The following is a 27138-nucleotide window of genomic DNA, read 5'->3' as shown; positions in this document are numbered from 1 at the left end:
AGACTGGGGTGGGGGTAGAGAAGCAGTTAAGAAATATTTGTAAATATTTGGCCAAGCCAGGGTCACTGTCCCCAGGCTGAAGGGGGTTGAGTTTACACTCCAGCCGAAGACTGGACAACACTCCTCTTGGGGGCTGGTCCTCAAACAGACCTCTTCCCTCTGGATCAGGTAGAGGCTTAAAACTAGCAAGAGGCTCGGCCCTGAGCCCTTTTTCCTTTCCCTCATTGTGAGTCACCTTTTTGATCTGGGAGTTGAATACCATGGGGACTCCAAATGATCAGGCCGTCTTGCAGGCCATCTTCAACCCTGACTCCCCGTTTGGAGATATTGTTGGGTTGGACCTGGGAGAAGAAGCAGAGAAGGAAGTAGACGAAGGTGAGTATTTGACCTTGGAATCCAGCTTTCCACATTGGCTGGTCTGCTACCTTGCTGGGGTGGCAGAAGTAGGTGGTCTTACAAGGCTCCTTGTTCCCCGACACTTGGATGATGACTGCTGATCCTCAGTGCACTGATGGAAGCTTGGCAAGAGTCACAGTGCCCAGAGGAAAAAGCCAGGATTTGTACTCCAGTCCTGCCCCAAGTTTAACTGTGGTGGCGGGGAGCAGGGCCATGTGAAATTCACACACCTTTGTCAGAACAGAGGGTATCACCCTCCATAGCATGGAAGACAGAAACAGGGCAGCGGGTAGCTCAGCTAACCAGTTTCAACTAAGCAAGCATTCAGTGTTACCTTTAAATGCCAAGCCCTGAGCTGATGCTTCCAGATTGAATGTGCTCACTGGCTTTTCCACTGGCCCCTAAGAGGGACTGTCACCGTCCCAAAGTTTTGATGCTCTTTGTTTCTAAAGGAGCAAAGCCTACGTCTTAATGAAACTTTAGGCTGAAAAGCTGAGGGAAACATTGGAAATGGTTTTCATGACCCTGCATCCTGGAGGCCTTCCTGTTGGAAGCAATGCAGTAGAACAAACTAGGGACAGACTAAGGAGTCGGAAAGACCTTGGTTCCAGTCCAATCTGTGCAACTTCCGGGGGGTGTGACCTTCAACCAGTGATTTAGCTACAGGCTAGAGAGTTTGGTTTTCATTCTCTTGGCACTGGGGAGCCAACCAAGGCCACTCTCCAGGCCTCTTTGGAACTAAGCAGTGCCAGGGCTCTGCCTCAGTGACCTCTGCTCCCCCTGCCCCAAACACTGCACCTGATTGTAGTGACCTACACCCTGCCTGGTCAGCCCTGGCTCATGTCCCAGGTTCCCAAAGCGCACGGGGACTGTTGCTTCCTGCTGCCAACCACACAGCTGTCTCCTGGCTCCCTCCCTGGCACAGGTGAAGTTTTTCCGCGAGCACAGCTGGAACAGTCCAAGGCCCTGGAGCTGCAGGCGGTGATCGCAGCTGAGGCTGGCGACCTCAGCACAGCCCTGGAGAGGTTTGGCCAAGCCATCAACCTATTGCCTGAGAGGGCCTCAGCCTACAATAACCGAGCCCAGGCCCGGCGTCTCCAAGGAGATGTGGCAGGTGAGGGAGGGTCCCTGGAGTCTGTGCAGGGGGTCTAGGAGGACACAGACCAGAGATGGTGTGGCCGTGGGGCTTGGACATGGAGTGTGGGAAGTCACCGAGCTCCTCTGGAACCTACGTTCCTCCTCACAAGAGATACATTATGGGCCCTGCTAATCTCTTGGGGATATTGTGAGTCAGAGAGACTACAGTCTGTTTATGTACAACATTTAATGAGAGCCTATATTGTAGCAGTGGTCTAGGTGCTGAGGACTCATAGCAATTACTATGTGCCAGGCATTAAGCACCTGTATGTATTTTCTTAACGGTAACTTTATTCTCCTACTTTCTAAATCTGTTAACCAACATCGTGCTGTACAAGATGCATCTTGTCTTTCCTCTTTAATCACGGATTCAGAGATTGTGTTTTTTGGGTTTTTTGTTTGTTTGTTTGTTTGCACTGGGTCTTTGCTGTGGCACATGGAAGAGGCTTTTCTATTAGTAGTTTGGTACACAGGCTTAGTTGCCCCATGGCATGTGGGATCTTAGTTCCCTGACCAGGGATCAAACCCAGCCCCTGCATTGGAAGGGGACTGAACCGCTTGGGAAGTCCTGTTTCAAAAATAATAATAATAAAGGTTTTTTAAATTTATTTCTTTTTTGGCCATACCCTGTGGCATATGGGATCTTAGTTCCCTGACCAGAGATCAAACTCATTCCCCCTGCAGTGGAAGTGCAGAGTCTTAACCACTGGACCACCAGGGAAGTCCCCTGACTGAGCACTTTACATTTTAGTTGTCATTTGTTTAGCCCTCATGACAACACTAAAAAGGCTCATGCTCTTGTTGTCTCCATTTGGCAGATGATACACTGAATCTTGGAAGTTAAGTAAAATAGCTTGCTAGTCATATAGCTGAGAAGTGGCAAAGCTGGGATTTGGTTCAGGTGGCAGAGCTTAATCCCCATGTGATACTGCTTTTCGTGAGGCTCAGCTTAGAGGGCAGGACAGACACACAAATCTCATACCCACATAACAAGCTGAGATGGTTCAGCTTGGGGTCTGCTTCTGAGGGGTGAGTTTTGAAGACGAGTAGGAGTTAGCTGGTTGGAGGGCAGCAAGTGGGAGAAGGCATGGCCTGTAGAAGTCCAGAAGTCACGGACAGGAACAGGGAGCTTCAGATCTCTACTCTGGCTGGAAAGGGAGGGTTGGAAGGATGGAGTCGCTTCAGAGCCTGGAGAGGTAAACAGAGGCCAAGAGAGTAAGGAACTAGTAATATGAGACTGAGATCGGACTCTGTCTTGAAAACACCAGGAAGTACTGAAGAGTAAACCACAGAAGCGTAGTAGGGAACTACTAGGGAACTCGTGGTAGTGGAGGTGTTCCTGGGGCCAGGAATGCCAGGCTGGGGAGGTTGGACTCCATTCTGAGAATATCCAAGGGCCCCTTTCCCAGGCTTGTCTGCCACCAGTTTGGCAGAGCAGGGCCATAAAGCCTGCTGAGGAAAGCCTATAGACCAGAACCCCAGAGAGCATCCAAGGGGTTTCTGCCTGGAGGCCTTCAATTCCTCCAGTTCAGCTCCTCTGAGGGAAATCAACAAATGCTGTGATTCAAGAGCTTCTCAACCAGTTAGGGTAGGGAGCAGAGCCCCTGCTGCGTTCTAACGGGGACCAAAATCTAGTGGACCAGGGAGATCGGCCTTGGTGTAGGATGCTGCTGGCACTCCCCTAGTGCCCTGCCCTGACAGGCTCTATAGACTAGAAGACAGGAGTGAATGGAAGCAGAGCCCAGAACAAATGCAGCTCGGGGGACCTACAGTGGGTACCAACTGGCTGCCTGAGGCTGAGTTCAGAGCTCTGATGCCTAAGAAGCCAAGTATTTATGAGGGTGACAAAAATAAAAGTGCTGCAGGCCAGCTCTGGCTCCAAGACCTCCTTCAAAGAAAACTAGATACAAGATAAGGAAAACCATGGAAATAAAGAATAAGGAGAGGCAGGCAGTAGAGAACACAGGTGAGAGGAGCTATTTTAAGGCATATAGTGGCAAAGAGGAGAGAAAAGTCTTGAAAAGTTAGAGAAGAATGTCTCTGGTGATCCAGTTGCTAAGACTACGTGCTCCCAATGCACAGGACACAGGTTCAATCCCTGGTGAGAGAATTAGATCCCACGTGCTACAACTAAGACCGGGCACAGCCAAATAAATACATAAAAATACATATTAAAAGGGGAAAAAACGTTAGCAAGGGACTTCCCTGGTGGTCCAGACACTGCACTTCCACTGAAGGCGCACGGGTTCAATCTCTGGTCAGGGAATTAAGATCTCAAATGCCGCCTGGTGCAACCAAAAGGAAAACAACAACAACAACAAAAAACAGACTTTATTGTGTAAGAAATGGTTGTCAGTTAATACTAATGCTTTTGGACCCTGGGATTCAGAGTCAGTCACCTGGCACAGGGTAGAATTTTAATAATGTATGTGTGGAAGAAACCACCTGCTTTGTGCCGGGCAACAGGAGCAGATTCGTAATACAGTGACCACCCCTGTTTTGATGTATCAGGTGGTGGAAAATAACTCGGACAAGGTGAGACCTGGACTTCAGTCCCAACTCTGCCACTAACTGTGCAGTCTAGGCTGAGTTTTGCCCACTCTTTCAGTCTTATCTCTGTGTAACGGGAATAACAATCCCGATCTCGAGGGTCCTGTGTGGGCGCAATGTAAATGGCTGAGCCCCGGAGCCTGCACTCAGGGCCGGATCTTGCTGGCCGCGGCCCTGACCCCTGCCCATCCGTCCGTCCCGCAGGCGCCCTGGAGGACCTGGAGCGCGCGCTGGCGCTGAGCGGCGGCCGGGGTCGCACCGCCCGCCAGGGCTTTGTGCAGCGCGGGCTCGTGGCGCGGCTGCAGGGCCGGGACGACGACGCCCGCAGAGACTTCGAGCGGGCGGCGCGGCTGGGCAGCCCGTTTGCGCGCCGCCAGCTGGTGCTGCTCAATCCGTACGCGGCTCTGTGCAACCGCATGCTGGCCGACGTGATGGGGCAGTTGCGCCGGCCCTGCGACGAGCGCTGAGCGGGAGGGCAAGGAGTTGGGAGATGCGCCAGCAACCAATAAAACTGTCGGTTCGCCCAACCCCAGCCTGTGTCCGCGTCCGCTCGCCATCCCTCTCAGGGATGGGCGCTCAAGGGTCCCCTGCGCGCGAGGCGGCCCCGGATCAGCAGCCCTGGAAGAAGGGCCCGTCGGGCCGAGATCGGGCATCGATTGGCCCTGCCTGGCGCAGCCCCGGCCCCTGCGGCGGACTGCGGTGCTCCGCAGGCCTGAGCAGTCGCTCCGGCTGCGCTCGGGGAGTGAGCCAGGTGAGCCGCCCAGGAAGGCTGGGCGGAGGCGGGAGCGGGGATGCTTTTCTATCCCTGCGTCCTGGATCACCTTTTCTTCGGCCCAAATCCGGAGGATGGGAAGAGGGGTGTAGATGGGAGAGGGAAGCGGGCAGGAGAAAACCGGGGTTGGGAGAAAGACGGTCCCTTTTGGAAAGAGGCGCGTATACCCGAGTGTCTGCGTGTGTGTGTGTGCGTGTGCGTGCGTGTGTGTGGTGTATTTTGGCCTGGTGCGGGCTGCACGGTTGCTGGTTGTTTCTGTGTACCTGCGAGCATGTGCCTGTTTGTTCCTTGGAGTCAGAGCTCAATTCTGCGCCCGCAGGGTGTACAGGTATGTGCCAGCCTGGGTTTGGACCTTGGGGCTTGATGATCATTGCGTTTTTGCCTTCACCACTGTGGGTCATTCTACATTTGCGTTTCCGTGCATGGTTCATTTTTGTTTCTGAGAGTAAATTCCTGGAGGAGTTACTAAAGCTTGCCTGCTCTCACCTGGATACTAACATTGAGGCCCGCCCCCTTCTCTCGGCAGCCTGGGGCCCAGGCCTGGGCCACCATGGCACTGCCTGCATGGCCAGCTACCCTCCCGCACACACTTCTGCTCCTGCCGGCCCTTCTGAGCTCAGGTACACCCCTGTTCATCCCTTGGCATGTGTTTATGGGGTCAAGTCCCTGTCTCTCCCCTCCTTGCCTGCATCTTCAGTTTGGGTCCCACTTTAGGCACCAGAACTGGGCTCTCCTCATCCACCTACCAAGCTCCAGCCAGTCCCTGGTGAGAGAACCCAGGTCCCTCTGGAACTGGACCTCACCCGGGTCACAACAGCACTAACCCTCCACCAGCTCTCCCCAGACTCCACTATGTTCTAGGCTGGGGGGAGCTGGTGCCACAAATTGATGGTCAGACCTGGGCAGAGCGGGCACTTCAAGAGAATGAACGCCATGCCTTCACCTGCCGGGTGGTAGGGGGACTTGGCACCCCTCGATTGGCCTGGTACCTGGATGGACAGCTGCAGGAGGCCAGCACCTCAAGACTGCTGAGTGTGGGCAGGGAGGCCTTCTCTGGCGGCACCAGCACTTTCACTGTCACTGCCCAGCGGGCCCAGCATGAACTCAACTGCTCCCTGCAGGACCCAGGCAGTGGCCAGTCAGCCAATGCGTCCGTCATCCTCAATGTGCAATGTGAGTGCCCCTTGGGTGGACAGAGAAGAGTTCTCTGCACAGGGACCCCTAACAGCCACCAGGCAGGCAGTTTGCTAGGATGTTTTAACACTTAAGCACTTTGCAAATATTAACTCACTTTATTCTCACAACAATCCTATGAGTTAGTTACTATTGTCCCCATTTTATAAATCAGAAAACTGAGGCACAGAGAAGTTAAGCAATCTGCCCGGGTCATAGAGCTGGTAAGTAGCAGAGTCAGGATTCTGGACATTTGGTTCTAGTGTTTATGCCCTTATGAAATGCTACCTCTGGCAGACCCAGCCATCCTTTTTCCTGGTGCCCCCTAAGGAGAGGTCCAGGCCCCTGGCTCCCTTCTGGGTTTGGGAAGAAAGGGCAAGGCAAGCAAGGGGCTGTGGTGGGAACATAGTGGTCTCTGCTTTGCACCAGTTAAGCCGGAGATTGCTCAGGTTGGGGCCAAGTACCAGGAAGCTCAGGGCCCGGGCCTTCTGGTCATCCTCTTTGCCCTCGTGCGTGCCAACCCGCCTGCCAACGTGACCTGGATCGACCAGGATGGGCCAGTGACTGTCAACACCTCAGACTTCCTGGTGCTGGATGCCCAGAACTACCCCTGGCTCACCAACCACACCGTGCAGCTGCAGCTCCGCAGCCTGCCACACAACCTCTCAGTGGTGGCCACAAACGACGTGGGTGTCACCAGTTCCTCGCTTCCAGCCCCAGGTGAGCACTGCCAGCCACGGGCCCAGCAGAGCCTCAGGTGGGTGTAGGGTCATGGTACAGAAATGGGAAGACTTGTCTTTTGGGTAAGTTCTCATGAAAGCTGTCCCCAGCCACCTTGGGCAAAGAGGACAGAGTAGGGACCTGTGGTGTCTCCAAGTCAGGGGTCATGCCCACTTGGAACTAACCAGAGGACCACCTGCAGGGCTCCTGGCCACCCGGGTGGAAGTGCCACTGCTGGGCATCGTTGTGGCTGGAGGGCTTGCCCTAGGCACCCTGGTGGGGTTCAGCACTTTGGTGGCCTGCCTGGTCTGCAGGAAAGAGAAGAAGACCAAAGGTAAGGCCAAAGCAAGGCAGGTACAGAGGATGCTGGGAGCATGGAGATGAGGTCAGGGGTGGGGGGGAGGGCACGGGCAGGACTGGAGCTGGGCAGGTCTCTAACAAGTGGTAGGACAGGTCTTCCTGGGTGTGGCTATGGTTTAGACACATACGTCCCAGGGAGCGCGCTGGGCACTGAGAACCCAGTCTGGTCATCTGAGAGGCCCCTTGCCTGAGGGACCTGGGCCTGAGAGGGCAGGAGGCAGAGCCCAGAGCGGGTGGGCGCACTGAGACAGTGCTGTGGTTTCTCTCTCCTCAGGCCCCTCCCGGCGCCCATCCCTGATCTCTAGGTAACTCTCCTGGGGCTGCGTGGAGGGGCCACATGGAGAGGCGGCATGGGGACAGGCGGGATCCTGGGCTTTCTGGTGGCTCTGGAATGGCCTCCAAGCAGGAATGTGTGCCCACTGGTGCCAGGGCCCATCCGGGCCTTTGTCCTCCTGTAGTGACTCCAACAACCTGAAAGTCAGCAACGTGCGCCTGCCACGCGAGAACATGTCCCTCCCGTCCAACCTTCAGCTCAATGACCTCGCTCCAGGCTGCAGAGGTACACCCAGCAAGCTGTTTGCCCCAGCTTTATCTTCAGAGGTGCTTCTGAGAAAAAAAGAGACGCTGGACCTTAGGAGGCCTAGGCCCCATTGGGCACATGCCTCATCCCGGGCACCACCCCCTCTGCCACCCCACAGGGAAACCAGTGGACCGGCAGACGGCTCAGGACAACAGCCGGCCAGACCTTCTGGACCCGGAACCTGGTGGCCTCCTCACCAGCCGAGGTAGGGAAAGCGGCCGCTGCCCTGCTCCCTTGCCCTCCCATGTGTGCCAAAGGCCCATAAGTCCCCAAGAGCAGAGAGTGGTCTCCCATCTTCCAAGAAATGAGGGTGACTGAGTCTCCTGGGATCTCTGACCCCACAGGTTTCATCCGCCTTCCAATGCTGGGCTACATTTACCGGGTGTCCAGTGTGAGCAGTGATGAAATCTGGCTCTGAGATGTGGCCAAGACAGAGGGTACCTTCTTGGCCCCTGGGCATCTTCCTGGTCCTCGTCCAAGGCATCCTCTGCCTGGCCATGTTGCCAATGGGAAGAGGCCATGCCTCTGCCACTCTTGCTTGCCTGGGGGCATGGGTGTTCTTGGCCAGGCTGCTGGCTGGACCTGGACCTGTTCTGACTCCAGTTGGGGGCCTGCATGACTGCCTGGGCCCAGGTGTGCCTGGAGGTCAGCCAGCATCTAAGTGTGGCATGGCCCTGCTGGCTTGGGCCAGCTCTGCCCCGCACCAGTGCTCCTCAGCACCATGTATAGCAGGCATGGGGCATGCCTGGTTGGGGGGCGGGGGGCCCTGCATGTCCTGGATTTCCTTCACATGCTATGCAGCTTTGTTCCCTCAGGGAAAATTTAGGACCCTGCTAGCTCTACAGAACCAACCTGCCCTTTCCACACGAACCCACCCCTGATCCAGGGGTGCTGGCGAAGCACAGACCAGTCCTTTTTGCTGCATCTCTCTGCCCCTCTGTGCCCACCCCCTCTTGGGTATCATAGGTTATACGCTGGATGTTCTTCACTGGGCATTAGACTTCCCCACTGGCCTGGGCCCTAGTGGTGTCAGAGCCTGGTTTTAGCACAAGTCAGGAGACGATAGGGAGTTGAGAAGTCTGGTGCCTCCAGTACTGCATGTAGCCATGCCTTGTTTTCTTACAGGGGTAGCACTTTAAGCACATCTCCTGGGAAGGGAGTGACTGGGCCCCTGGGCCCTGCCTGTGGCTTTCCCAAGTTTGGCCTTTTTATGATTCACTGTGAGTGCCCTGAGCCCTTGGGGTTGACGGGTTTCTGCTCAAAATATCTCCCCCTTCCGTGGGAGCCTAGCCCTGACCTCCCCATCAGCAGGAAACTGTTCTTGTCCCATCCTCCATTCTTTAGGGGATGGTCACAGTAGCACATAATTTGACAGTGCTGGAAACCTTAGGGAGACATGGGAAAGGAGGGGAGATCATGTATCCCAGAAGAACCTAAGTTCACTGTTGAAAAGCAACAGATTGCAAATCAATAGCATGCAAAGTATATTTGTCCCTTGTTGATACCTTTATAATTTTTCTTGATACTGCCAAGGACAGTGCTGAGCACACAGTAGGTTCAATAAACTTGACTGAGTGAATGTTACATGTCTGTTTCATTCCTTCAAAAAAAAATTTTTTTTTAATTCTCCATTTATCTCTGCTCTAATCTTTATTTCCTTCCTTCCACTAGCTTTGAGTTTAGTTTGTTCTAATTCCTCGGGTTGTAAAGCCAGACTGAGTACTTAAATTTACTGCTTTATTTGGCTGTGCCTGGTCTTACGGAGGAGCCTGGTAGTCTGCAGTCCATGGGGTCTCTAAGAGTCTGGCACGACTGAGCGACTTCACTTTCACTTTTCACTTTCATGCATTGGAGAAGGAAATGGCAACCCACTCCAGTGTTCTTGCCTGGAGAATCCCAGGGACGGGGGAGCCTGGTGGGCTGCCGTCTCTCAGGTCGCACAGAGTCAGACATGACTGAAGCGACATAGCAGCAGCAGCAGCCACTGGACCACAAGGGAAGTCCCTTGAGTACTTTTTTAATGTAAGCATTTATAACTATGAATTGCCTCTGAGCACTGCTTTTGCTGTAGCATGTAAGTTTTGGAATGTTGTGTTTTTGTTCTCACTTATCTCTAAGTATTTTCCAATTTCCCTTGATTTCTTTGCCCCATTAGGTGAGCATCGTTTAACTTCTGCAGAATTTTTCAGTTTTCCTTGTTATTGATTTCTAACTGCTCTTCGTGGTGGTCTGAGAAAGCACTTTGTGTGCTGTCTACCTTTTACAACCTGTTGAGAATTTGTGCCCTAACACATGTTCCATCCTGGAACATGTCCCACGTGCACTTAGGTGCATTCTCTGCTGTTGGCTAGAGTTCTGTTTATGTCTATTAGAACTAGTTGGTTTATTGTGCAGTTCAGGCTATTTCCTTACTTATCTTCAGTCTGGGTGTTCTATCCCTTATTGAGAGTGTCTTGCTATTATTGTAAAACTCTTTCTCCCTTCAGTTGTCAACTTCACCTCATATATTCTTAGAGTCTGTTATTAGGTGTGTAAATGTTTATAATTGTATCTTCTTGCTGTATTGTATGTTCCTACTTTATTTCATGGATGTGGTATTTCCTCATCTCTCTTTGACAGTGGTTCTCAAATTTGTCTGCATATTGAAATAATCTGAGGAGCTTAAAAAAGGCTGTGATTTTATTAGTCTGGTGTATTGTCTGGGAGAGGAAACTTATCTTTAGAAGATCTCCAGTTGATTCTAACATGCAACCAAATTTAAGAACTACTTCTCTATGAATATAATAATTTAAAAAATTTAGTTTCTCTGATTTTCTTTGCTATATTTTGGCCTTTTTCTGGGTTTCTTCAAATGCCTAGAGACTGTACATTCCTGTTTAAGAATGAGCGCTGCAAGCATGCCTCTGTGTATACACACAGACACATATATACACACAAGGGGAGGCACCCCAGCGCTGAACACAAGTTGATGGGTAGGTAGGGGGACCGAGACATTTGCTTAGATTACCCCATCAATATCTTTAGGTCTTTTCTCTTAGGCTGCTTGGGACTCTTCCAATATCCTGCTTTGGAGGGATAAGCCTGGAAGAGGGCTGAGAGCGTCACCACTCATTCCTCTATTTTATCCTCTTATTTTAAATGTGGCCCCTTATTCCTGTTCTCAGAGTTGCTTAATATTCTCATGGCCATTATCCACCCAGCTGCTCAAGCCCAAAAACTTGCAAGTCGTCCTTGATTTCTTCTCTTCCATGCCCCACATCCACTCTATCACCAAGTTCTGTTGGTTCCACCTCTGCTGGTTATCTCTCTGTTTTCTTACCCCACACCCTCCCTTCTGTACTCTATGCTGACCAGTTTTCCAGATTCCCTTGCCAGCTGTTAATTTCTGCCAGTGGGAAGCACTTGGCAAAGCAGGAGAGGGTGGGAGAAAGGAGGGTGGCTGTGTCCTGGGAAGAGGGGCTGTGGGCCTGCTCGGCAGTCCTGACCCCAGTGGCAACTCTCATTTCCAACCCCTGCAGTGCATGCTAAACCCTTGTTCCTTCAGCACCCTCCATTCTCCCTTTTGTTTCTTCAGGCACTTTTGTAACCAGTTGCCCGTGTTTACCATCCTTTGTTAGGATTTGTCTTCCTGAGTAGAATTTAGCTGATATAACCTTCAGAAAACTTCCCCAATCTGTCCACCTCTACCACTGCCACCCTACTCCAAGACCCCATCCTCTTTCACCTGGGTGGCTGCAGTAGCTAGGCTCCCTGAGACCACAGCTGGACAGTCTGGGGCCAGACAGGCAGGCAGCACTACTTGGTGGGAGACTCCCAGGAAAAATAGGTTCTGGGAGAAAAATGTTTGCCCTCTACTGCCAACCCTGAAGGATTGGGGTTTGATTTTATTTCTGAAGGTGGATTTGCTTAAACTGCAAGTCACTGAATGCCTCTAGGCCGAGTTTCTCATCTCTGCCTACGGTCAGTCTGCCTTCTCTCTTCTGTGTTAAAGGACAGCAGGGTAACCTGAAAGATAAGAGCATTTTATTTGTAAAACCTTTGCCGATTGACTTTGAGCATGAAAGAAAATAATCCTATTGCTATCTCAAAAAGAACATCTTTTCAGCCTTCCTCCCATCCTGAGCATCCTGGGGCCCCAGGAATTCCAGTGCTTCTAGCTCAAATCCCCACAGTGGTGTCAATGCGTACTTCCCGTGTGAAGGAGCCCTGAAACAGGCACTAGCCATTTGATGACCGCGAGCAGTGCTCTCTGGCAGAAACCGTAGTAGCACGTGCGCCATGCCTGAGTCAGTGTGAGGCAGGCAAGGCTGCCAGGAGGCTGACGCTGACCCCTCCTCAGCTGGGGCAGAGGAGCTGGCGCAGCCGTGAAGCAGCCACATGGGAGGTGTCTCAGCTGAAGGTTAACGTCTCGGCATCTCCAGCCTGGGAGTTGGAATTGGATGGAGGGGTGAATGCTGTCTTGCCTTCAGCTAGAGCTTTAAAATGCTGTGAGGAGAAAGGAGAGGGAATATGGAGGATTTGGGGATATGCTAGTTATGACACTTTATTAAGAACTAACCTCTGCATAGGGCTTCCCAGGTGACTCTAGTGGTAAAGAACCTGCCTGCCAATGCAGGAGATGTAAGAGACATGGGTTTGATCCCTGGGTCGGGAAGATCCCCTGGAAGAGGGCATAGCAACCCATCTAGTATTCTTGCCTGGAGAACCCCATAGCCAGAGGAGCCTTGTGGGCTACAGTCCATGGGGTCGCAAAGAGCTGGACACAACTAAAGCAACTTAGCACATACAACCTCTTTACAACTCTTTAAGCTCCATTCTTCTCCCAATTCTACTTCTAAAACAATTCCTTGGTATTGTCTTTGAAAAGTAGCTAGAAATGTGCCCTGCCTCCTTCAAACATGAACCCCCTTTTTCCTATGCTTCCTGCTTCCATTCATTAGGCCACTTAATTCTGTAAGACTGAGTGTCCACTGTAGATCCTCACCTACCCTAAGGCCCACATGGGTTCTATTTCCCCTTCCTTTACAAGCCCCATCCCTGCCTGCTTCACAGTTCCCTCCGTTACGGGGAGGGCAATGATAACTCCAGGCAGAGACCTCCTCCATTGTCACAGGCAGAATCACAGCAGGTTGAGGACACTGGCGGCGGCAGTCACTACAGCTGAAGTCAATCTCTAGTGCTGGTCTTACCTGTGAGTTCTTGAATTCCGAGTAGAGGGAAAAGAGCAGATGGAGGGACTGAATTCGACTCTTGTAGACAGGGATGTCTAGGATAGCTGAAATCGAGAACTCCCATGAGCAGAAACAAAAATCTGGGAATATGGGGCATTTCTGTTTAGGTGGCTAGTCCCTTCCCAGATGGAATGTGTTACTGTAACTCTAGGGGTTAAATACCCAGCAGGTAGTCACAAAAACCCAAACACCACCCTCAAGTGCTGCCAAACAGCATAACTGGCTTAAAGAAAAGGCTGTAATTCAGAGTAAAAAAGCCTTTTCAACAGCCCACAGTGAATTTATCCAAAGACGGGGCGGCCAAGAAAGGGACGGGAGGGCTTACCACAGATCATATCAATGTACTCTGCCAGGCTGCAATCAATCTCTGCTGTGGGCAGGCTCACCTAGGAGAGGCACGGGACAGACCCAAATCAAAGGCTGACATTTCAGCGGTCCTAGCATCATTCCCTTTATCTGAAGGAAAAGAGCTCCGAGCATAAGGGGTGTGATGGGCTGAATTGTGTCCTCCTCAAATTTATATGCTAAAGTCTTGACCCCAAGTGTGTCAGGTGGTGTATTTGGAGATACTGTCATAAAAGAGATGAGTTAAAATGAGGCCATTAGGATGAGTCCTAATCCAGAGCGACTGGAACCCTTATAAAAGGAAATCAGGACACAGACACACAGAGAGGAAGGCCACATGGAGACACAGGGAGGAGACGGCCAAGGGGAGAGGCTCTGGAAGAACTCAGCGCTGTGGACAGTTTGATGTCCAACTTCCAGTGGTGTGAAAAAATAAATTTCTTTTGCTTAAGCCACCCAGTCTGTGGTACTGTGTTACGGCAGCCTGAGCAATAATACAATTTTTTTTTTTTCCTGATCAGTAAAATGGAATTGGTTATACTCATTAACCACTGAAATAGCAGAAGATATAATAGGGCTAAAATATTTTATAAGTAAAATACACTGCCATGCAGTCTTCCTGTATTTGTGAAGAAGAAACTGGACCCAGGTTATGGGCAAGTATTTATAGTTACTTGGAGTTACAAGGCCTAATGGTCCTTGGACACCACAGGAACAGAAAAAGTGACATGATATCTCAGATGACAGGCTCCAGATCAAAACCAGTTCATACTGTACGTTTAAAAACCATTAGCATCTTAATAACTTTTTGTTCTCTTTTTATAAAAATCAGGGTGTAATTTTATAAAAATCAGCTTCTGCAATTTCCTTTTTCCAACATATAATTGATACTTCTCTGTATCAGAGCAAAATAAGGCCAAATGATTCCTCAGGTGAGTATTTCACTGACTGGATGTACCACAATCTATCTATTCAGTTCCCTAGTCAGACATTTTTTCCTCAGCTACAGCTTTAAAATGCTGTGATAAAAGAGATTGTTTTCAAATTCTTTGCTTTTTTACAGTAATTTCTCAATAAACATATACCCCCCCAAAACTGTCTTCATTAGCTTACATTTTAGTAGAGAGAAACAAAAAACAAAATAAGGTATATAATACGTCAGAAGGTAAGTACTATGGAGAAAAAGCAGGTAAAGAGCTTGGGGAACATGGGGTAGCAGTTTTAAATACCATGACCAGGAAGGATCTGTTACCATCTTTGCTCAATTTTCTTGATATGTAAGAGCTCTTTGGGCTTCCCTGGTGGCTCCGCGGTAAAGAATCTGCCTGCGATGCAGAAGCCTCAGGAGACGCAGGTTCGATCTCTTAGCACACATGCAAAAGCTCTTTGCTTGGATAGTAATGTTGTCACATATATATGTAAGTAACTTCTTGATCCATCACTTGTTTTTTCAGCCATGCCATTCAGGAGCTTAGTTTCTGGGACAGGGATTGAACCTGGCCTTTGGGAGTGAAAGTGTGAAGCCCTAACCACTGGACAGCCAGGGAGTTCCCAGTCCATCATATTTTAAACTTTGTTTATGGTAACTATTAGAATTTTTTATTTGTATGAGTCTATAAACTGTCACATTTTCCACATGACTTTTAAGATTCTTATTACACAAAGAAATACTTCACCATCCCAACAGTAGTAAGTATTGGGTTGGCCAAAAGATTTGTTTGGGTTTTCCCGTAACATCATACAGGAAAACCCGAACGAACCTTTTGGACAACTGAATATTTCTCCTATATAAAAAAAATGGTACTTGTAATAGCTTTATTTTTACTTCATTGTTTAACTCATTTGGAATTCACGTATGCATATGGTTGGGGCTTTCCTGGTGGCTCAGTGGTAAAGAATCTGCCTGCAATGCAGAGACTCAGGTTCAATCCCTGGGTCGGGAAGATCCCCTGGAGGAGAGCATGGCAAGCCACTCTAGTACTCTTGCCTGGAGAATCCCCACGGACAGAGGACCCTGGCAGGCTACAGTCCATGAGGTCTCACGGAGTCTGACACAACTAAAGCAACTAAGCAGCGGCAGCAGCATGCATATGGCTGAGGCATAGATCTATTTTTCTCAAGTGACTGGTCAGTAATCTCATCACAACCCATTCTACCTGTAATCATTTAACCATCTTTCTTGGGCATGCTTGATGGTCCAGTGGTTAAAATTCTGTTTCTACTGCAGGGGGTGTGGGTTTGATCCCTGGTGGGGGAACTAAGGTCTTCATGCTCTGAGGCATGGCCAAAAAAAAGAGTAAAATAACCATCTTTCTTATACAGCAAATTTCCACATTTATGTGGGTTTTTTCTGCGTTGTCTATGTGCTGCTGATCTAGCTCTATTCCTAACCAGAACATTATTATTTACTATAGCTCTATAATTTTCTACTGTCTGATAGGGCAAATCCTCCATCATTTTTTCCCTGAAATTTTAATTAGACTTGAAAGTTGACTCTCTCAGATAACCTTTGTTACAAACATTTCAATTTCTAGAAAACAATGCAGTTGAAATCCGAACTGCAAGGGCAGCCCACTGCATGGCGCACTGGGGCAAGTGCTGGTGCCTCCCAGGAGCGTGGTTTGACTCCTCGTTCACTGCGACCTAGTGCTGCCCTCCACTCAAGGTGTATAATTTGCTTCGAAAAGGTCTTGACAGTTTATGAAATATATTCCTGGGCACTTTTTAAAAATTTAGGATCATTAGGAATGGGACATCAGCTACTCAAAACAGGACATATGCCTCTGTGGAAAGGGTAAGTCCACAGTGGTAATACTTTAGGTACATACATTCACCAAAAGTTACGTGTTCAAAGTAATAGTATAATAATATTACAGAGTAATTTATAACAGCTCAAATCTGTAAACTACTCAATGGCTATCACAGAATGGATAAATAAATTGTCCTATATTCAAACAATGGAATACCATAATTAGAATAAATGTATAACCACAATCTAAGAAACAATATGGATAAATCTCTACATTGATGAAGAATACAGATAAGCAAATAAACAAGACACAAAGGAACATGATTAGATTTAGATAAAATACAAAACAGGCAAACCTAATCTGTGCTGTTAGAAGTCAGGATGGTAGTTAAGTTGGGAGATAGAAGCCTGAGGGGGCTTCCAGGATGCCAGCAGTGTTCTGGTTTTTTTGATCTGATGTGTTGGCTACACAAAGGTATTTGGTTGGTGAAAATTGATCAACACTTAACGTGTTTGTTTCCAATTTTATATTATACATAAATTTAAAAGTTAATGATAACAGTAATACAAGAAGAGAGAAACTATGGTCCCTAGAATGAATGCCACACTTTCTAAGCTCCTGCTACCTTCCACTCACCTTTCCCAAAAGTTCTTCAAACTCTGGAGACCACTCCTGCATCAGTGTGTCAATATCGGGCATAGGCCTAGAATTATAGCGGCAAGGATGAACAGAAAACAGGGGCTGGTATCGGCAATCTTTGCATCAGGACATTCTAGGCTGAAGGGAGGTTCTCAGCCTGGGCACATTAGGATTTCAAGAGAACACAGACTGAGTGGGCCACACTTACCCAAGACCTAGGGTTTGGAGAAGCTGGCTAAGTAAAAATACCAGGTAAACCATAATCTTTATGTCTGCAATCTTAGCCAGTAGCAGCCAGGATCCATAGGTCCTGACGTTGATATATTTCAAATATGTCCCAATCTTGGCACCTCCTCCTCAGAAGCAATGACTTCCTAGGTGGTGAAGATTACCATGGGTTACTATGGTGAAGAATGTGCTATTTCTTACCTGGTATAGTGCACAGTTGCAGGGGGCTTGGAACGGTGTAACTCAGAGATGCTCTCAATCCATGTGTCAATGGCTTTGGGATTCTTTTCTGCATCTTCCAGGCTCTTTACTTTCATATGTTGCTAGAAAAACAACAGGAAAGCCAGACTGACGGCAATAATGAGCTTCACAGAGAAGCTCATCATATGCTGCTATTTCATATTCGAGGTAACTGATGAAAAGGGAAGCTTGCCAGTAGCCAAATGAAGATTATAGAAAACCCTGTTAAAGTCTTCTGGAGCCAGGGGAAAGGGGCAAGTCAACAGGATAGGAATGATCACAATGAGAGACCATTTAAACCTAGTAGGATGGCTAGAATAAAAAAGACAATACCAAGTGTTGGTGAGGATGTGGAGAAATTGGAACTCTCATTCATTGCTGATGGGACTATAAATTGATTCAACCACTTTGGAAAAGAGTTTAGCAGTTCCTCAAAATATTAAATAGTTTCCATATGGACCAGTAACCCTACTTTTACCTATACCCAAGACAAATAACAATATATGTCCGTGCAAAAACATGTACCTGTTCCTAGAAGCATAATAGAAGTGGGATTAACAGGTAAATGCATAGATACAGTGTGATATATCCATACAGTGGAGCATTATTCAGCCATAAAAAAGGGAATGCGTAGTGACCAGGGTTTAGGAGCAGGGGGAATGAGGAGAGGAGTGACTACTAATGGGTATAGCGTTTCTTTCTGTTTGTTTTTGTTTCTGTGTTTTGGCTGCACTGAGTAGCTTATAGAATTGTAGTTCTCTGATCAGGGATTGAACCGGGCCCACAGCAGTGCTGAGCCCTAACCACCTAGTGGGGTAATTCCCCACTAGGGAATTACCAAGGGGTTTCTTTTTGGAATATGAAAATGTTCTTAAATAATGGTGATGGTTGCATTAGCTCCGTCAATATACTAAAAATCACTGAACTAAAAAAAATAAATAAATAAAAATAAAAATCACTGAACTGTACAATTTTAAAAGGTGAATTTCACAATAATTACATTATGTTTTAATACAACTGTTATGTAAAAAATAGGGCTGGCTGAAATCATAGCCATCCCTTTTACAGGGAGTAAGTCGACTGTTCAAATATTAGTGAGGCTTCTACTCTCAGCCCCCTTGAGCTGGGGCCTGTGCTAGGCCAGTAGCTTACTGTGATGTTGTGCTGTTTGGAATTCTCTGTTAACCACAGTGAGAGCACTGTAGGGTCTGACTGCTTTGTTGAAGGCTCATCCAATACCAATAGGCCAAGGTTGTCAGGCTTTCCATCAGGACGTGGAACCTGGAAAGGAGAAAGGTAAGAACATGAAAAGGCACACTTGTTTTCAAGAAGCTAAGGAAGAACTTTTCTGGTCATTACTATTACTAGTATTAAAAAGCATGCCTATATATCATGCTGTACCAAAATACTATCTAGAAAAAAAATACATGACCTTAAATATAAAGCTGAAGTTATGGATAATTAGGAGGCAAATATATGACAAATTTTTAACACATAATGAGATAATTATTTACCTATTAGCAATGAGTATAATTTCGAGTTGAGAGCAAGTTAAGAATTCCAGTGAAATGAAGAATATATACTAAGGTAGTTATTGTTAGTCAAGGAAATTAGTTTAACTGTTAGAGTAATAGAGGGGTTAGAAGAAACACCTAAGGAGTCATTTTAGGACGTTCTGACCTTTAAGAATGCATCAATATCCCCAACCGCTGGGATGAAATCAGGAATGAAAGGCTTCAGTTTGTGGTCCAGGTCAATCAACTGTGGTGTATACCTAGGAGATATTGCCATGAGAAGGTGGAGACCGTCAGTGAAACTTATTTTATTATTCAGAATGAGAAAAACCTAAGGGGAATGGTCATGTTTCAGATAAGAGGAAGGCAAGGGCAAGGCAGGGCTAGGGGTTGTGGTGGGAGGTCCTAGTACTCACCTGCTGATGTACTGGAAGAGCTCCTTAACCTCAGCAGAAACTGGCAAATGCTCATAGTCTGCAGGATCGTACGCCCTGGGGAAAGGAAACCACGGCTCAAGGTGGCCAGAGAAGAGTGGGGGTTGCTGAGTCCTGGTTCAGCACAGAGCATGTGACTCTAAACCTAGTTTCTGCTCCACCCACATCTGCCTCTTCTGAGTGGCTTGCAAGGCAACTTTAAAACTGATTATAATCAGCTCTCAGTTATCTCTGACAATGAAGAAAAACAGGTACAGAAAATCCAAAACATAATCTTGAAAAATTTTAGAGTGTAGCAGAAATTGTTTTCCTTTTTTCTTTTTAAATGAAGGGGATAAAGAGAAAAGATAGAATGAGATCTTAATTTCTGACATGAAAATGGTTTGTCTCAAGAAAAAGGAGTTTTTACAAAGATGTTTTTCAGTGTTATTTGTAAAAGTAAAAAATTGGAAACAAATAAAATGTCTAACGCTTGAGAGATAGGTCAAGCTGGACACTGCAGTTATTGAAAGGTACTTGCATTAATACATAAAATGTATACAGTTAAAAGAAATAGTAGAGTGCATATTAATGACTATAATTAAGTAAAATGTAATGAATTGATAGGGCTTCCCAGATGGCTCAATGGGAAAGAATCCACCTGCCAATGCAGGAGATGCAGGTTCGATCCCTGGGTTGAGAAGATCCCCTAGGGAAGGAAATGGCAACCCACCCCAGTGTTCTTTCCTGGAAAATCCTATGGACAGAGGAGCCTGGAGTCCGTGGGGTCACAAAAGAGTTGGACGTGAATGAGTGACTAAACAACCATGAATTGACAAAGTATATAAGTGACTTGGAAAGTGATTTAAGGTTCTTCTGGGGAGAGTTGCTTAAGAAAAAAACTAAATAGATTACTTAAAGTTTACCTTTCCCCAGATTATAATTTATGGAAGCAGGATCATGAGGTAAACTGCAAAGCATGAAAAGTCAGGCTGCTATTAAACACTTGCCTAATTTACTTAGTGTCTACCTGCATGTGAATAATTAAAATGTAACTATTTTTATTTTTATTAAACTACTTCATTGAATAAGTGGTGCATGCACATGATAGGAAATAAAAGGTACAAAATGTATACAGTGGAAAGTTATGCTCCCCTCCCAAGAGTAATCAGTATTATGAGTTCCTAGTGTTGCCTAGAGACAGCTTATGTAGTATCTGTTTGATACACATGCTAGCACAACACAAAGACTTCTATACCTTTTTAAAATGTAACAATGTCCCTTGAAGATTGTTCTTTACCACCACATAATTATCTTCTCTTCCCTAAAATGTGAACTCCCTGGAGTCAGAGACCATCAGATAAATTGACTCAGCAAATCCTCATGAAATCCCTGAGCCCACAGATGTTTCAAACAGTGCAAGTGACATCATAGTGACATCACAGGACTCAGGCAGTGGAGCCAGAGAAGAAGGAACACTCATTATGTTGGGTTTCTGAGCATCTGATAACCCTAGAGAAGATCAAAAGAGCTGCTAGAAGTTCACTTCTCACTGACATCCTCCTGTCCAATGTTTGGAAGGAAGAGTTTCCTCCTTTGCAAGGGTGCTCTCCTTACCCTTCCAAAGGGGCCCCATGCTCTTCATCATCATCATCAGAATCAGTTTCAGATGAGTCATCATCATCGTCATCATCATCATTCTCACTAAAGCCCCGCTGAGGCGTCAGCTGTGAGGTCTTCTTCTTCTCCTGAGACAAAGCAGGGTAGGCATAGAAAGCTCCCGGTTAGGAGAAATTGGGGAGAAGGAAATTGCAACCCACTCCAGTATTCTTGCCCGGAAAATCCCATTGACAGAGGAGCCTGGTGGGCTACAGTCCACAGGGTCACAAGAGGCAGACACGACTTGCTGACTAAACCACCACCACCAGCAGTGTACTTTTGCCCAGTTCTCACCTAGCGCTGTAACAAGAACCCTCCCACTTGGCACCAATTCACTGGAAAGAGAAGGAAGCCCTCCCCAGAAGGGCCCCAAGAACCTTCTTCGCTCCTTCTTAGCTACTGAGTCCCCACTTTCTATAACCATAGTCATCTGTGTGTGGCTTGGGTATACTTTATTCAGTACATCTCTCTTTTACCTCTCACTTAGGAGATCCTGAGAACTCTGCATAAACTTTATCCAGTCAGCTTCAGCTCTAAAACTGAGGGACTTCTGAAGAAGAACACACTTCTTCTTAAGAAGAACTCTAAATAGTTATTTTGGGAGGAAATAGGGGGAAGATGAAGTGGGGAAGACACATTTTAGGGGATCTTAATACTCACAAAGATCACAGGGAGGAAACCTAGTATTTAATTTGCAAGACTGCCCAGGGGAAGCTGCTTATAACCAAGGAAGAAAAATCGTACTCAACCCTGTGCCTGGATTCTGTCCAGCAGTTCCAGAGACTGTGCATTTTCCTTTGCATTCAATGGGTATCTGACCTACTCATGGTCTCCCTTCCTTCCCCAACAAGTTAAATAAAATAACTGTACCTTATATCTCAAGATAGTCATGTATGGATGTGAGAGTTGGACTACAAAGAAAGCTGCTTTCTTTAAAGAATTGATGCTTTTGAACTGTGGTGTTGGAGAAGACTCTTGAGAGTCCCTTGGACTGCAAGGAGATCAAATCAGTCAGTCCTAAAGGAAATCATCCTGAATATTCATTGGAAGGACTGATGCTGAAGCTGAAACTCCAATACGTTGGCCACCTGATGTGAAGATCTGACTCACTGGAAAAGACCCTGATGCGGGGAAAGACTGAAGGCAGGAGAAGGGGATGACAGAGGATGAGATGGTTGTGTGGCATCACTGACTCGATGGACATGAGTTTGAGCAAGCTTTGGGAGTTTGTGATGGACAGGGAAGCCTGGTGTGCTGCAGTCCATGAGAAGGGGTCTGGTGGTGCTTGGGCTTGCCAGGGCAGTTGGGATGGGGGTCCCTGTCTTTGCCTCTAGGGCCTGGAGCCTGTGGTATGCCTTCACTTAGGATCTGAAAGGTGGCCAACTGGCCCCCTTTAAAAATGGGTTTTCAAGCTCAGTTTCCATATGGCTTATACTGAGGTTAAGAGATATTTGGTTCTAGTTTTAAAAATTATTTAACAATTCTTTTAAAGTGGCTTCTGACATATAAAACTGTGACATATTATAGGACATCTTAAAAAAAAAAAAAACAACTTTTGGTTACATTTTCCTCTAAGCATAACACAGATTTATTATACATCAACAAAAATGTATTTTTATTTTATTTTATTTTTAAACTTTACATAATTGTATTAGTTTTGCCAAATATCAAAATGAATCCGCCACAGGTATACATGTGGACAAAAATGTATTTTAACTAATATGTAACATATGGTATAGATGACAGTTGCAGAAATTGTCTTACTGGTATACAGTTGGTAAGGATCTCCCATAGTGTTCTTTACTAATTCAAAATCTGCCCAAATTATTCTTGGGTCACATGGGAAGCAGTCTGGCAAGGGAAGATTTTTAAGAATATTGTCAGCTTAAAGATTATTCAAAAGTGGATCCTTTTTACTGATTCTGGGTGTATATTAAATTGGAAAGATAAATGAGCCTTTAATATTGACTATATCATGTGAAGATGAAAAATTCAGGATGAATACACAAAATTAGGAGGTCAATTTAGGAAAATTGTTCACTTTTGTCTGCTTCTTCAAAGTAGTGCTTTGCAAAATCTCTGACCTAAGGCAGAAGACTTTATATACCAGACAAAAGGCCAAAAAATTACTTTGTAGGTGAGATGTCAAACAGCACATAGTCACAAAGCAGAGCTATTTCAAAACATTACATTTTAGACTTCCTACGAAATCCATCTCTCTCACTGTAGCTTTCTGCATTACTTCGAATATTCTCCTTCACTTGAGTCCTCAAAACTCCTATTCTTGGAGGATAATTAAAGCATAGGCATTGGACAATGTGCTAAGGCTAACCACAAGGGCTATTAGGCAGTGCACATGTGCAAATTTAAGGCCCCGTCCATCTAGAGCGGAGAAGGCAATGGCAACCCACTCCAGTATTCTTGCCTGGCAAATCCCATGGACGGAGGAGCCTGGTGGGCTGCAGTCCATGGGGTCGCTAGGAGTTGGACACGACTGAGCGACTTCCCTTTCACTTTTCACTTTCATGCATTGGAGAAGGCAATGGCAACCCACTCCAGTGTTCTTGCCTGGAGAATCCCAGGGATGGGGGAGCCTGGTGGGCTGCTGTCTCTGGGGTCGCACATAGTCGGACATGACTGAAGCGACTTAGCAGCAGTAGCAGCCATCTAGAGCTGTAGGCATTTTCTCATCTCTCTTTCAGAAATGGTGATTCTCTTGGTTCATAAAATAACAATAAGTGACATCTGGGCCTTAAGACTTCAAAATTAAAGTCTCTCTTTCACAAAATACTGGCAGTATCACAAGTGTTGACAATGAACAAAGGCCAGGACCAGTCATTTCAAACTTGCTTTATCATAAGAATTACTTGCAGTGCTTGCTCAAATATATTTACATTTTCAGGTTTTTATCTTCAAGAATCCAATTAGGTAGTGCTGGGTGGGGACCGGTCATTTTTTTTTTTTTTTTTTTCCGTAAGTACCCCAGTTGATTAAAATGACCAGAAAAGTTTCAGAAACCCCGGACTGTGTTATATGAAATTTCTTGCCAAAAAGTCAGCTATAACAATAATCTTTATTCCTGAAGGAGAATCACAGTCTTAAGGCTCTTGGCCGTTGACTGTTCTCCATGAGCTTAAAGACACCTAACCAGTAGTGGTGAGTATTCAAGAAATGTTTGCTACTGAACTCGTGTCACTTTAAATTAGCTACAAAATACACAAAGCAGCAATTTCACAAGAAGTTGTGGATTATACTGCACCTTGTTATTTTCATCTTCATACTCATCACTGCTGTTATCAGCCATAGTCTTGTTAGAAAGATGCGAGGAACAAGGAACTCCTTAGAAGAAAAGTTTTCCCATTAGGTTTTTGTTAAAATGATTTTTAAAGACAGATATTTTTCATTTATAATATTTTATGCTCTAACCATTTTATGGAACAGGATTGATAAGAATAGCTAACTGAAAGATAGGAAACTGAATTCTAGCATGGCTCTGTCAATTCAAGATACACTTACTAAGTATTATTATGCTTAAGGCATTGGGTTAGACATTATATTAATACTAACTGATTATCTGCCATTACACAAATAGCATAAAATCTGCCCTTAGTTTATTGTTGAAATAAAGTCAGTAACGAGTGAAGCAAAAGGAGTGCTGGATTTATAGTCAGAAGACTCAGTTTAAAGGACAACTCTATCACGTGGACAAAACGATTCAACCTCTCTGGGTGTCAGTAGTCCCACCTCTCAATGGGGTCAGTAATATTTGTCACTCAGGATTGTTGCAAGGATCAATCGAAAAAACTTTATGTGGAAGGATAGGACCTAGTTCCTGGTATATAATAGTCACCAATATGAATCTGAATCAGGTTTTTACTTTACAAATTTTGGTTTATTTTTAATAACCAGTGATTTACAATTGCAAAACAAAAAACAACCATTTCTCTTCTTTCCTCTTAATGCCTCTCTTACCTTTGTGTTTCGTGGTTGGAGTATAAATACTTGCAACCTCTTCAGAGTCGTTAATCTCTAGACGCTCATCATACGTCTGGTTTTCAACAATCTTGGTCTAAGCAAAAGGAAGAATGACTACATAGCTTCTATCACGGGACATTAAGCAGTCTTTGGAGAGGTGGATTCCAAACCAGCAATGGTTCCTCTTCCTTACCCAAGACATCAGTTTTACCTGAAACGTTTACCCCCCAGGTGGCTTAGACGATAAAGAATCTGCCTGCCAATGCAGGAGACGCAGGTTCGATCCCTGGGTCAGGAAGCTCCCCTAGAGGAAGGCATGGCAACCCACTCCAGTATTCTTGCCTGGAGAATCCCATGGACAGAAAAGCCAGGCGGGCTACAGTCCATGGGGTCGCAAAGAGTCGGACACGAGTGAGCGACTAACACTTCCACTTCACCCCCCACTCAAAGTTTCCTTCAGGCTTCTTGGCCCCAGGTCACACAGTTAAGTCATTTTTCTGCAGCTCTTATTTAGGGACTGCTGGCAGGCTGCCTGGGGAACCAGGGAATCGAGGAGAGAAACGACAGCCAGTGTCTGCAGCAGGTACCCAAAGCTGCTAAGATACGCGCGCGAGGGCAATACAGCATCCCTCTGTAGATAATGGCTCTCTCCTCGGGTTCGGTCAGTGTCCCAGTGCTGCCAGCGTTTCTCAGGGGAGGCTGTGGAGGTTCTAGAAAAAGTTCTGTCTCTCGGGTTACCTGGCGGGGTGGGGGAGGGGCGTTCCGCAAAGCGAGGGTAAACTCGGCTCTTGGTCCCATCCAATAATCCTGAAAGCCATCACCCTTATCCGCACCATCCCACCCTCGTCTTGTAGGTCGGATCCCACTTAAGTTTGTCGGGGGGTAAATGAAACAAAGATTGGCGACGGCGTGAAGGAAGAGGGGAGAGAATATTTGTCAAGAAGACGGGAAAAGGTTTAAGAGGTTGGGAAGAGGGAACGGGAGTCCTTCCTATTCCTCTTGGGAGGGAGAAAGAGTACGAATTACCTGTAGCCCCTCTGAATCCGTCTCGTCTATATGGAAAGAACCCCAGCCTAGGACTGGGGTTTCACTCCAATCTGAGGCCTGGCCACTTCTACTTAGAAGACAGCCACGGCTTCTACACGGATCAACTAGCCTGTTATCAGTTGCTAAGGGAAAAAAAAAAGGAAAAATCGCGAGACTTTCCTCCACTCTCGTGAGATCCTCTCCACTCCAGCGCGTTACGTCTCTTCCAGCGAAGGCTCAAAGGAATCAGATCCAGAGGGGCTCGGATCCTGTTTGGCTAGTTTCAAGAAATACGTCTGTGGCGGCATCTAGCGTCGGGGAGCGGCAAAGCTGACGGCTGAATTTCGGTTCGTCTAGAGAGAAGGCAATGGCATCCCACTCCAGTACTCTTGCCTGGAAAATCCCATGGACGGGGGAGCCTGGTAGGCTGCAGTCCATGGGGTCGCGAAGAGTCGGACACGACTGAGCGACTTCACTTTCACTTTTCACTTTCATGCATTGGAGAAGGAAATGGCAACCCACTCTAGTGTTCTTGCCTGGAGAATCCCAGGGACAGGGGAGCCTGCTGGGCTGCCGACTATGGGGTCGCACAGAGTCGGACACGACTGAAACGACTTAGCAGCAGAGTTAGCCTTCCCATACGGAAATAAGGTGTGTATTTTCTTCCCAGATCAAGGATCACTGGGCTACTATTCCTGCTAAATCAGTCCAGACAGACTTTAGGCAAACTCGGAAGTTTGCTTAAATTCCCACACTTTGTACGACCTTTTATAGCCTTTATATTACATTATTGGAGAAGGAAATGGCAACCCACTCAAGTGTTCTTGCCTGGAGAATCCCAGGGACGGGGGAGCCTGGTGGGCTGCTGTCTATGGGGTAGCACAGAGTCAGACCCCACTGAAGTGACTTAGCAGCAGCATTACATTATAGTCCTTTCTTACCCTCCATTGTTTCCCATTGCATTGGATATACTTACAGTACTAACAAATTATTATTTATCTGAGATTAAAATTTAACTAATTCTATTGCATTTTTATCTCAAGAAGACTGGACTTCATTAGGGCAGGGTCTGTGTCCAATTATTTTTTAAGCTTTTCATAGCATCAGTGCATGGCTTAGATTCAGTTTAGTCAGTTCAGTAGCTCAGCGGTGTCGGACTCTTGGCCACCCCATGAACCGCAGCAAGCCAGGCCTCCCTGTCCATCACCAACTCCTGGAGTTTACCTAAACCCATGTCCATTGAGTCGGTGATGCCATCCAACCATCTCATCCTCTGTCATCCCCTTTTCCTCCTGCCCTTAATCTTTCCCAGCATCAGGGTCTTTTTCAGTGAGTCAGCTCTTCGCATCAGGTGGCCAAAGTATTGGAGTTTCAGCTTTAGCATCAGTCCTTCCAATGAACACCCAGGACTGATCTCCTTTAGGATGGAC

General features: G+C 46.8%; 3 protein-coding genes across 6 annotated transcripts; 2 read left to right on the top strand and 1 right to left on the bottom strand.

Moving 5' to 3' along the window:
• The first annotated feature begins 99 nt into the window (after positions 1–99).
• Positions 100–4615, top strand: TTC36 (tetratricopeptide repeat domain 36). Of its 2 annotated transcripts, XM_027563593.1 has the most exons (3): positions 100–375; positions 1322–1510; positions 4288–4615. In XM_027563593.1, exons 1-3 carry the CDS (start codon positions 261–263, stop codon positions 4548–4550), a joined length of 567 nt encoding a protein of 188 aa, XP_027419394.1. In that variant the 5' UTR covers positions 100–260; the 3' UTR covers positions 4551–4615. The 2 variants fall into 2 exon arrangements, with proteins under 2 accessions (XP_027419394.1, XP_027419395.1); XM_027563594.1 differs by lacking the exon at positions 1322–1510 and having other exon boundaries at positions 242–375; positions 4288–4610.
• TMEM25 (transmembrane protein 25) lies at positions 4551–9272 on the top strand. Of its 2 annotated transcripts, none has more exons than XM_027563590.1 (9): positions 4551–4834; positions 5382–5475; positions 5717–6028; positions 6458–6748; positions 6951–7082; positions 7383–7413; positions 7567–7667; positions 7807–7893; positions 8033–9272. In XM_027563590.1, the coding sequence occupies exons 1-9, from the start codon at positions 4574–4576 to the stop codon at positions 8104–8106; spliced, it is 1383 nt and encodes a 460-aa protein (XP_027419391.1). In that variant the 5' UTR covers positions 4551–4573; the 3' UTR covers positions 8107–9272. The 2 variants fall into 2 exon arrangements, with proteins under 2 accessions (XP_027419391.1, XP_027419393.1); XM_027563592.1 differs by lacking the exon at positions 4551–4834 and adding an exon at positions 4924–5183.
• A 1077-nt stretch (positions 9273–10349) lies between these two features.
• Positions 10350–25867, bottom strand: IFT46 (intraflagellar transport 46). Of its 2 annotated transcripts, none has more exons than XM_027563583.1 (12): positions 25709–25867; positions 24680–24776; positions 23967–24046; positions 20666–20796; positions 19052–19126; positions 18802–18895; positions 18274–18402; positions 17083–17204; positions 16651–16717; positions 13245–13305; positions 12878–12963; positions 10350–11693 (listed from the first exon to the last, which is right to left on the bottom strand). In XM_027563583.1, the coding sequence occupies exons 3-12, from the start codon at positions 24009–24011 to the stop codon at positions 11634–11636; spliced, it is 870 nt and encodes a 289-aa protein (XP_027419384.1). In that variant the 5' UTR covers positions 24012–24046; positions 24680–24776; positions 25709–25867; the 3' UTR covers positions 10350–11633. The 2 variants fall into 2 exon arrangements, with proteins under 2 accessions (XP_027419384.1, XP_027419383.1); XM_027563582.1 differs by lacking the exon at positions 10350–11693 and adding an exon at positions 11695–12173 and having other exon boundaries at positions 25709–25866.
• Positions 25868–27138: the final 1271 nt, after the last annotated feature.

The sequence above is a fragment of the Bos indicus x Bos taurus genome, chromosome 15 (genome assembly GCF_003369695.1).
Source record: "Bos indicus x Bos taurus breed Angus x Brahman F1 hybrid chromosome 15, Bos_hybrid_MaternalHap_v2.0, whole genome shotgun sequence".
In the NCBI taxonomy this organism is placed as follows: domain Eukaryota; kingdom Metazoa; phylum Chordata; class Mammalia; order Artiodactyla; family Bovidae; genus Bos; species Bos indicus x Bos taurus.
The sequence above is the reverse complement of the archived record's forward strand: the minus strand, read 5'-3'. Positions and strand labels throughout refer to the sequence as shown.